The 11,569-nt window shown below is 48.7% G+C and overlaps 1 protein-coding gene across 1 annotated transcript; it reads right to left on the bottom strand.

Annotated features, from left to right (window-relative positions):
- Positions 1 to 7,339: 7,339 nt before the first annotated feature.
- GPR45 (G protein-coupled receptor 45) lies at positions 7,340 to 8,580 on the bottom strand. The gene has a single exon (XM_045550332.1). The coding sequence runs from the start codon at positions 8,464 to 8,466 to the stop codon at positions 7,348 to 7,350; it is 1,119 nt and encodes a 372-aa protein (XP_045406288.1). The 5' UTR covers positions 8,467 to 8,580; the 3' UTR covers positions 7,340 to 7,347.
- Between the last annotated feature and the right edge of the window lie 2,989 nt (positions 8,581 to 11,569).

Here is an 11,569-nt window from a genome sequence, read left to right as displayed (position 1 = left end):
AGGCGCTCTCTGGTAGCCTAGACTGGCTGCTTCCTGAAAGACCCATCAAATCTCTGATCCCAGGGAGAATCCCAAGGCCTTGAGGAGAAAGAGCTTCCAGTTTCAGATAGTTCCTCCCTTACTTCTGTTTGCTCGTTGAAAACAAATTAAGCTCTCTATTTTTCGTTATGCATTTTTTAAATCATTCAGGCTTGTTTGTCTTTACGGTGAGCTTTGTGTTCACCTCTGTTCATGGTGTAATAAAGCATTCAAAGGCTTCATGAGACCACAGCAACATACTGAAATGAGGGAGTATGCCATCAGCATTTCAATGAGGGAGGAAACAAGAACTGTATTCCCCCAAAGGACCGTGAATAAGGAGCAGCAAGCCTTTCTTTTAAAAAAATGCTTCTGAAAATGAGCTTGGTTATTTTTCCTAGATTGGAATGGTCGGCAAAGGGATAGCAGATGCTGGAGGCAGCAGGAAAAAGTGCAGAGATGAAACATGAAGATCCTAGGCAAGTAATTTGTTCTTATTAACTAGGCTTTGGGGATCTTCAGGCATTTACCTGAACACCTCAGGAGGCTGAACTTGCAATAGATTTGTGAATGCAGAAGGTAAAGTTCTGGTTGCATCTAAGTGGTTGTCACACAGATAAGTTCCTATCAGACTATTTGGGAAAAATCTATCTGTGCTGCAGCCCCCACTGGTTCCCTCTCTGACTGTGGCAATCTCTGGCACCCTTCCTATTCCTAGAACACCTTGTTCTCTGCTCCTCCAGCATGAAGGTGCGAGAGAGCAGAAGGCAAACTGGAACCCTGGATGCCTGCCCAGAACTGGTGCACACACCCAAGTGCACACACACCGTGCTTTTGCATTCACACATCCTTTTATTCTTACACGATCCAGATGCTAACCTCCCAGTGAGGGTCCCCAAGCCCTCCCTTTCCTTGCATGGTTAAGTCACCATGGTCTGGCCTGAGCCAGTCCCATGCCCTGTGGTGGTCCATCTGTGCCCTGGGCAACCGTCTCTACCATTCAACAGCCGAAGCTTTGAAATTTCTTTTTCCTTTAACGTGACCAAATTCTTGGGCAGAGTTGGTCTTAATCAATGCTGATTGTTTGTTATTTCAAATAGTAATGTTTTTTCTTGTCTTGGCAAAGTTCATTTCTTTGTGGTTGTAAATTTGCAAACAGTTTGGCCTTTGTGTCTCCCGTGGTTTGTGTCTAAAAGGTAAAATGTGCCTTTTTCTCCTTACCACGGGCATATGTGCATGCACTTTCTGTATTTGCATGTAGGACTCTGTATTGGGGGCTGGGAGTGAAGAGAGAGGCAACTGTCTTAGGTTGATGTGATAGAGATACGTTTACTTCACAGTGAACAAAGGCTGTTTGTGAAATTTGTACATAGGACTTCAGAATCATATGTGTGCTAGGAACTCTTGTTTTATAAAATTGTGCAAAGTTTTGGCAGACACTGCTGGGAGTCCACCAAATCCTTCTCCTCTTCCACAGGAAGATGCAGCTGGGCACATTGTTGCCCAACGAGGGACTCCATTTCCCAGCCTCATGTGCAGCCAGGGGTGGCCATGGGACTCCCAGGGTTGCGTGGGGTGTCTCATCACACATGCTCCCCCATACTCTTCCCCTTCCTTGTGAGCTGGAACAGAAACACAGAAATGGCCACAGCCTAGACTGACCACACGGTTGAGGACAATGCCCAGGGGTTAATGGGAAGCTAGATGGAACAAACTGAGTCCTGAACACCCACACGGAGCAGAGCCTGCCTGGCTGCCCTGGACTCTCAAGGGACGGAAGCAAATGTGTCTGTCTGGTGTTGGTTATTTGTATTTCAGCAGCCTTTTCCCAACCCATCCGTCCCCCTCCCTGCCCCCGATTCCCTGCACTCCTGCACAGGCTCTGCAGTACTGTGGGGACCTCAGAATGTGCATCCATCCAGCCCTGGGAGGCCAGCTGGCAGCCCAGGGAGCATTTTGAATGGAGTGTGGTGGTCCAGTTGAGGCCATCGAGCAGAATTTGGCTCTTTAAAGCCAAGCCCATGCTCCTGGCTTCAGTAGATGTGGTGTTCTTGTCAACTGAACCCTGAAACCTTAGGCTATATGAGGATGAGGAGAGGGAATGTGATATTGTGATATAATAAACATATATTCGGTCTCTGCCCTGGTTCCTGGCATATATTTCCTAAAATCCGTGGAACCCCCAGAATGATAAGAGTGCCTTTTGTATGCTAATGAGATGGCTGGTGACTGGGGACCAGATGGGGGGTGGTTACTGGAATGATCAAGGCCTGACTAGAGAGTTGGGACTTCAGCCCCAGCCCTTACCTTTGGGTTAGGGAGAGAGGAGGACTGAGGGTTGAGTTGACCACCAGTGGCCAATGACATAATCAGTCCCACCTGTATAATAAAACCTCCATAAGATCCCAAAAGGACTGGGTTCAGATGGGCTTCCAGATAGCTGAACACACAGAGGTTCTGGGAGGGTGGTGGTCCCAGAGAGGGCACATGCCTTGCCCTGCACAATTTTTCCATTTGGCTGTTCCATCTGTATCCTTAGTAATGTCTTTATAATAAATGAGTAAACCTAAGTAAAATGTTTCCCTGAATTCTGCGAGCCACTGTAGCAAATTAATTGAACCCAAGGGGGGAACCCCCAATTTATAGCCTGTTGATCAGAAGTATGGGTGACCACCTACTACTTGCGATTGACATCTGAAGTTGGGGGCAGTCTTGTGGGATGGGGCCCCCAGCCTGCGGGATCTGACTCTAACTCTGGGTAGATAATGTCAGGATTGAATCGAATTAGAGGACACCCAGCTGGTATTCACTACAGAACTGCTTGGTTTGTTTTTTTCTTCAGAAGGACTGAACAGTCAGTTTCTGAAACAAATTTCCACCCTTGCCCCAAAAAGGACAAACCTTGGCTATCAAGCAGGTTGACAGTATACAACTGTAATAATTATTGCTTTTGTGTCTTCAGCATCTACGATGGCCAAGGCCTTGGTCTAGACTCTCTATATGCATTTTGTTTATTCTTCACTGAAGCCTTCTGGCTGGGAGTATTTCTGCTGTCTCAGTGATGGGGGGCGGGCAGAGGAATGTTGTGTGACTTGCCCAGAATCACACAGAGAGTGAGGCAGCTCTGGGTTCAGACTGTCCTGTTCTGAGGCACATGCTCCACTGCCCCGATTGCCGCCCAAACTGGGTCCTATTGGCCGCTGCTCAAAAGGAAGCCAATACACTGAGACAGCAGGGGTTGCAGCAGAGAAAGAGTTTAATATTGCAGGGTGCTGGGTGAGGAGATGGGAGAAATTTCTCAAATCCATCTCCTCGAGAATTATGGGGCTAAGGTTTTTAAAGATAGTTTGATGAACAAAGAGCTAGGGAATCGGGTCTGCTAATTGGCTGGGGATGAACTTATAGGGTTGGGAAACAGAAATAGTATTCTTGGCTCAGACAGTTCCTGGGTAGAGGGTCGCAGGACCAGTTGAGTCAGTTCCCACATATGCCCGCTGGTCCAGTTGGTGTCAGTTGGTCCCCCCCAAATGCAGAGTCTGGAAGGTATCTCAAAGGCCAGTCTTAGGTTTTACGACAGTGATGTTATCTACAGAAGCAACTGGACTCTTAAGCAGTTAGCAACTACAGGAAGGCAAGCTAGGTTAGCATGGCTGGTTAACTTTTAGCTATGTCTATACTTCTGTGGGAATCAGACTTTTACCATAGTTCTTGCCTTATGGCCTTACATTAATATAGGCAGTGTCACACCTGCATTTCTGTAAGAGCAGCTACCTGAGCACTGGCACTCCTGCAACTGCAAGGGCTCCGGGGGCCAGGATTGCCAAATGCATGAACAAGGAGAGCAGAGCAGCAGCAAAAATACTGGATGTAGAAGGTTTTGTAGTCTCAAAAAAGCATGCACTGTGAGTCCTGTGCAGGAAACATATGCCCAGGGCTCAGAACAGCAAACTAAGAATTGATCTGGGTTTTTCTTGCTCATCTTGGTTGTCAGGACATCCTAGAGAACTTTTGCTTTTATTTGACTCCGAGCTCAGGGACCAAGATTCAAGATGAAAAGGTGGTGAGTTTTCGGGGGTAGTCACAATTAGGAGGACACTTCTGAGATTTAACTGTGTCTCATTTCTAAGGCGAGGCTCTCTCAGGGAGCCTGGGCATCTGTCTTCCAGGGCCAATTTATAACCATAGTCCACAGGTTTCTGTCTCTTGCCCAAGGCCCCCACAGAAACAATTCAGGTGTGAAGCTGCGTGGACTACACATAGAGCTCTGGGTTGGGGTGAACATTAGGGCCAAAGAGAAGATGAAAAAATAATAATAAAACAACAAAGCAGTGCTTGTCCTGCAAGTCCCAGGGAAGGAGACCAGAACTGGGTATTTACTTGGTATCTTAGGAAATCGAGTTTGTTAAAGGTTCAAGTGAGGCCAGAGAAAATTATGAAGGTGGCAAGCTACAAGTCAGAGTTGAAGACTGACTGGCTGGGGTTACTTAGCAGGGCTGTGATAGGAAAACAAAACGATGAAAGTGGACACCCAACTGTGACCCCTGTTGCTCAAACAGTCCCCAGCTGTCATCTTAAGGTCACGTCTTTCTCTAGTCTTTCCAGCTTTGCTAGTAATTTACAGGCTCTAGACGTTCTCAAGTTGTGTTGTCTTCGGCGTTTGCTATGGTCCAACTGTTGGTATCCCTGCCCCCCAATTCACGTGTTGGAACATAACACCCAATGTGGTAGTATGAAGAGGTGGAGCCTTTGGGAAGTGATTCAGACCTGGTGGCTCCACCCTCACAAATGGGATTATAAAAGAGGCTTGAGGGAGCTCCCTTCCCCTTCTGCCATCTGTGAAGCAGAGAGCGAGGCTTCACTAGACACCAAAACTATATCTTGGACTTTCCAGCCTCCAGAACTATAAGAAGTAAATTTCTATTGCTTATAAATTACCCAGTTTAAGGTATCTTATTATAGCAGCTTGAACGAACTGATACAGGAGTGTTGGGCCTGGCATTCTGGGCTTACTGTTCATGGTCCTTGTGCACATATTGGCAAGAAGGTAGGCTTATACACCGAAAGAGCAATAATACTTTATTTAAAATATATACAAAATTATTACTGAAACATATATATTACTGTCCCACATACATCATATAACACTGAATGATGTAAATTTTGGTACCTTTGTTCATTCAGTTTTGTGATTTCTCTTTTGCTCAAGGCTCCTGAAGAAAATTATCTGAAATGCCCACCAGAGGGGAGGTGCCCATGGGCTTGGTCCCCTTGGTGGCCTAGCTGTGCTCTTGGACACTGCTGTGGCCCTGAAGCCCTGGCCCAAGGGAGCTGAAGGCAAATCCTGGCCTTGCTGGGGACACTGGGGACTCAGAATTGATGGGACTCACTTCAACCAATCACACACCAACTGCTCGTCTTCTCTTTCTCTCTCTCCCCGACTCCCATCTGGGTGTAAAAGGAGGGTGGACTTGGTGAGCACAGGTGTCAATTACTTTCTTAACCCTTCTCTGGGCTTAGATGAATCTAAATTATGTTCTTCTCTTCACCCTCCTTTCTTCCCTGTCCTTGTTACCACTACCACAGGGAGGGAGGGAGAATGGGAGCCAGCCTCTTAATACATCTTGGAAAGAAATAAGAAGTAAAACAAAAATGGAGTTTCTGTGCTCTTAGGCTGCTTTTGAGTTACCATTATCCTGAGATAAATCAGACAACTGCTTTTAGGCACAGCCCATGCCTCCTTCATCACTGCCTTCCCACAGTGCCTTATATCTAGTAGGCACTTAATAAATGCTCATTGCATGGAGGAATAAATGAATGCAGGGGATCTGGTAACTGCGGGTAGGAAACACACACTTTACAATCAGAATGTTTGAGAGATGAGAGGGATGTTGGAGATCGTCTAGACCTCCTTCCTCAGTTGGCGAATGGGGTAACTGAGGCCCAGAGTGGTGAGGTGAAACGAACAAGGTCACAGGAGTAATTCCTGATAGAGTCAGACCTGGAATCTGGTTTTCTAAATTTCTCCTAAACTTTCCACTCTCCTCAGATCTGAAACTATAAGGAGAGCTCCGTGGACGCAATGCTATGCCCTGAACTCAGGACACTCATCTCCCAACATCAGAAGCTCCCGGTGGTGGCGGGTGGCCGAGTGTAGGGTGCAAGCAGAAAGGTCCCCTCTGGGCAGCTTCACTCCTGGGATCCAGTCCTGGGCGGGTGGACCGGACAGCAGCAGCGGGTCTGAATGAGGTAGGAGGAACACGGAGACCGATGGGGACTACCCCGCGGGTCGGGCTTGCTCATTCTGCCTCTGCAGCGGTGCTAGGGCTGAAGGGCACTGGGTGGCTCACAAAGGCTCTGGGGCCCCAGGATGTCCAGAGGGAACGTGTAAACAAGGCCCAGCAACTGACCGCTTCTGACACTGAACACAGGTCACTGCAAAGACTTGCTCAATGCATGGATTACAGGGGGCGTTTTTTCAGCACACTGGAAACACCGGAGAAAAGAAAGGGAAAGAGGGAAGGAGCCAAGGGACTGTCCTGCAGATGGGGAAGCCAATAGGCTTTGGGGCGCAGGGACAGGGTGGGCTGGGCCAGGTCAGGGGGGCATGGGATGGGGGGCATGCATGAGTGTCCGGGTGTGCTTCTCACTTCAGCTGAGTTGCCCCAGAACATTCTGTGGGCTTCGAGCCACTCAGGTCTCCCATGCACCACCCCAGGGAACTCAAAAGCACAGGAGCTCACTCTGTGTCCCAGTGTGATTTTGGTTTCTTTCTAGAAAGAATGATTTGGCATGGCCAGAGATGCACATTGGACAAGGTAAAGAACCTTGCGTGATTCTCCATATGCCACAAACGTGAATAATTGAAGGCAGGTGTCAAAGAGGGAATGATAACCCACGAGCAGGGACCTACTTGGGTTTCTCACCTCAGAACACGGCACCACCGGGTTTCCCTGGAGCAGGTGCAGAGGGAGCTCGGAGGCAGGATTGAGCTCTTGGGACAGACCCCCACTCCTGCCCCACCCTCAGCAGCTTCACTCCCTGCCTATCCCTAGTACCTGACTTTCTGCCCAACTTCTGCACGCCACACCTCACTCCATTTCGCCTTAACTACTTTGCAGTTCCCATTAGACCCACACATGGCTCCTCTCCCATGAGAAACAAAAATAATTCATCTTGCAAAAATTTGAAATTTGGGAGCCGCAGCTCATCCGGTAACAAATCAGTACCTTTGTGCTTAAACAGCCACCACGAAGTGCAGACTACGACAAACGTGCCAGGGAGCAGAGCAGGACGGCCGGGCGCGTCCTGGGACCCCGTGGCCGGCCCTCCCTAGACGGCAGACTGGTTCTCGTTGCACACATAGACCGTGCTCGGCTGGATTCTCCTCCGGATCCGCTCAGGCACTTTGGGAAGGATCTGGAAGGTTTGGGGCAGCAGCTCTATGCAGGCCTCGCGGAATTTTTTGATTCTCCAGCAGTAGACGATGGGGTTGAAGACGGACTTGAGGTAACTGAGCCACAGGACGCAGGTGCTGGTGGCGTAGAAAGAGGAGCCGTAGTAGAAGCGCCGGCTGAACACAGACAAGAGGCTGTAGACCGAGTGGGGCAGCCAGCAGAGGGAGAAGCCCACGAAGAGGATGAGGATGGTGGTGAAGGCCTTGGTCTTGAAGCTCAGGTCCACGCTGACCTGGTGCTGGCGCTGCAGCCGCCGCCGGCTGGCGCGGGACAGCTGCCGCAGGTCCAGGCTGTCGGACTGGTTGTGCACGCGCACGGCGTTCTTGCGCACCGTGTTGAGGATGCACGTGTAGGCGCACAGCATGACGCCGAAGGGCACGAAGAACACGGCCGCCACCAGCGTCACCACGTAGGCGCGGGCAGCGGGGAGCTCCGTGTAGCCCAGCACGCACTGAGGGGCCCGCGCGGGCATCTCCACGAACGTCCAGCCCGAGAGCGAGGGGACCGAGACGCAGAAGGACAGCACCCAGGAGACGGCGATGATCGCTTTGGCCCTCCGCGGGTTCAGCTTGTCCTGACGCTGCACGATGATGAGGAAGCGGTCCACGCTGATGATGAGCAGGATGGCCACCCCCTCTAGGACGAAAAACCAGTAGAGAGTGGCCGAGAGGCGGCAGAAGCCGTCCCCGAAGTGCCAGCGGACGGTGATGAGGGTGACGGCGGTGAAGGGCATGCAGCATACGGACAGCATGATGTCGGAGAAGGCCAGCGTGGCCAGCAGCAGGTTGATGGCGGAGCGCATGGCCGGCCTCTGGTACACGATGACGCAGACCACCGTGTTGCCGAGGAAGCCGACCGCGATCATGAGCAGCATCCCCACGGCCAGCGTGATCCTGAGCGGGGCGGGCAGGACCGTGGCCCCGGGGTCCGTCACGTTGCTGGCGTTCAGCAGCAGGTGTTGGTAAGTCTCGAGGGACGTGCTGTTACAGGCCATCTTGGAGAGACACTTGGAGCTGGGACGAAAATGGCCAAGGAGGGGTGACCCTCAGTGCTTTGGTGGCTGCCATCTTCTGTCGGTCAGCTGCATCTTCTCTCTAGACATCGTTGGAGCTCTAGGGCACTGGAATGGTCGTCGGGAGAAAGTCTTTCTTTGGGAGCACTAGCTGGGTTTTGCAATTCATGGATCACATCCTAGTCATCTCTGTGGCAACCGATTGTATCCACAGCTTCCGACTTGGACACTCTGTAGCCTAGAGCAAGCAAGAGGACAAAAGAGAAGGGAGTTAGTTCTTCCAAGCACGTACTGAATAGCGCACACATTTAAATTTCACAGGTATCCCTCAGCACTAGAGTGGAGGGAAACAATGACTCATTTAGTTACCATTTGGGACAAAGGCTGGTATTCACAAATACCGTCTGAGTCTTGTCAAGCAGCCCAGGCAAACCTAATCAGCTCTACTTTGGGGACTGAGGAAGCAGATACTTTGTGATTAGCACTTATGTAATAACTTGAGTTTTAAGCAGCCTAGCTGAATGAAGCTCCATTAGAATGTCAACTCCATGAGGACAGGGTTTCTGCATGTTTTACACTCTGCGTCTCCCAGCACCTAGTACAGTGCCTGGCATACAAATAGATACTTGTTGAGTTGATGCATAGGTGGTAGTTAATGCTGCTGCTATATTTGTTTAACTTTAAAAAAAAAACAAACTCATTTTATTGAGGAATGGTTGACATGTAAAAATCTGTGCAAATTTATGTCTCAATACACTGTGAAACCACCACCACAAAGGCCATAGACATATCCATCACCTCCCAAAGTTTCCTCCCACCCCTTCATTATTATTATTTTATTTTCGTGGTAAAAGCACTTAACATAAGATCTACCCTCTTAGCAAATTTTAAGTAACTATATATATTTTTAGTTAAAAAATTAAGTCTATTTGTTTAACTTTATCTGAAATAAGTGTAAATTCACATATAAGAAATAGTATGCAAAAAAAAGAAATAGTATGGTGGGATCCATATACCCTTCAAGTTGTTTCTTTAATAGTAACATCCTGGATAACTGTAGTGCTGCTGTAATATTACTTTTGGAGGCACTGATGGGGAGAAGGAGACTCTCCCCAAAGATAAGGCCTTTTAAGATACGATGTTAATTTTTATTTTGTCTCTCATAGCAAGAATAGCGTTCAGGAGCTCAGGTCTGCAGTCAGATGGCCCAGGCTGGGTGAGATCCAGCCTGTACCATTACCCACGCCTGGACACCTTCTGGCTGACTTCTTCGTTTGGAGAACACAGATGCTAATCAGGACCAGCACAGCCTCCCTGCAGGCCTAGGGTGCTCCCCCACCCTCCTTGGTTTCCCTTCACCTGGACTCACCTTTGACAAGAGTCCCTTTAGTACCTCTCTTTATGAACCAGGGTCTAATCTCTTTCTTACCTGCACCCTAACTGATACAAGAGGTCATGGCAAACTGAAGTTACAAGGCAACAGAAGCTAAGAGTAAGCAGATGCTAGGAGGTAGAGGAAAGTTAGGTGTGTGTATATGGAAACAGGGGCACAGAAATCTACTTCAGTTCCTGAAAGGCTTCCAATTCCAGCTGGATTTCCATATGTGCATTTATAATGTTTATTCCTTTCGTTGTTTTTAATGGAATTTTTAGCTTTTTGTTTTCATCTAATCTCTTACCCTCCCCTTGTCATCACCTCTCGGAGACAGCCTCTTTTTCTGAGACACAGGATCTAGCTATTGCCCAGCCTGGAGTGCAGTGGCTATTCACAGGTGTGATCATAGTGCACTACAGCCTCAAACATCTGGGCTTCAGTGATCCTCCTGCCTCAGCCTCCCAAGTAGCTGGGACTACAGGTACGTGCCACATGCCTGGCTTCAGAGACAGCCTCTTTGAGCATTTTCTGGTTTGGGTTTTGCCAATGATAATGCCCATAGTGCTAGATCATGAGCTCCAGTCTTATTTCTTGATGTACTCACTTTATACCGTCTGTGGCCTCACCATAGAAAGGTGAAAGTTTAGCTCACCCTAACTACCTCACTCCTCTCCTCCTAAGAATTGATGGCTGATTATCACTGAAATAATTACATTGAGTACCATCGTAATTATAAAAATGTACTTAAATGTCTGCATGGCACTCCACCAGATGTGGACACATCTCTTCGCTCTGCTCTGTAAGATCCCTGATTGGTACCTCTTGTCTTCAGCCACCTCCTCCCTCTCCTTTTCATCAGCTGTGCTTTAATTTTTACCTAGTTAAGGTCATTAATATTTACATCCTTTCCTGCATCTGCAACCAGATCTTCTGTGCTTTTTTATAAGTTGACTCGAAGAGTTTAACTCCCACAAAAAGTGCATGTTTCATGGCTATGTAATATTGCTCAGGGTGGGGTGGATTGTCAGCTGGAATGACATCTTCCTGACGGGTTCAGCCTTATGATCCAAGAGGGGTCATATGTGCAAGGAGCACATTCCCAGCACTGAGGTCAAATGGGGTCTGTTCTTTTACCCTCCGTTGAAGCTTCAATGCTAAGAACAGGCCAGAGCAGTTTATTTCATACATGGTCCATGACTTTCTTGTACGGCTCTTTGTGTTTTCCTTGAGTTTCTTATTGCCTTTCTTCTTTTTCTTAGCCTTTACGTAGCTTTCCAGTCACGCTCTCCTTCTGCAGCTGGTCCTTCCTTCCCAAGGCTATCCCTCCCGCAGCCTTTGCCTCTGCTCCGGGTCTGGGATCGCTGGGTCGGTGGCATAGCTGCCATCCGCAACCGCCCTTCACGTATCCCCGGGATCCACTTGTTCCTAAATCTTTTGTCATTTTCTCTCTGGGTTTCCTTTATTGTGCTGGCCAACATCCTTAAACTACTTGCAAAGAAAGGCTTTAGGGGAGGGAAGCTTTCTGAGTCCTTGTGTGTCGGAAAACTCCTTCTTGCCTTCCCATGGACCAATGCTTTGTCTGGCTGTAGAACTGAGGCTGAAGTAACGTGCCCTCAGGAACTGGGAGGCATTGCTCCTTCTAGCACCCAGTGTTGCTGGTATTAGATGTGAAGTGGATTTGGTTCTTTTCCTTCATAGGTGAACAAGTTT

The sequence above is a fragment of the Lemur catta genome, chromosome 4 (assembly GCF_020740605.2).
Source record: "Lemur catta isolate mLemCat1 chromosome 4, mLemCat1.pri, whole genome shotgun sequence".
NCBI classification, from domain to species: domain Eukaryota; kingdom Metazoa; phylum Chordata; class Mammalia; order Primates; family Lemuridae; genus Lemur; species Lemur catta.
Note: the sequence above shows the minus strand (reverse complement) of the source record. Positions and strands in the feature narration are given on the sequence as shown.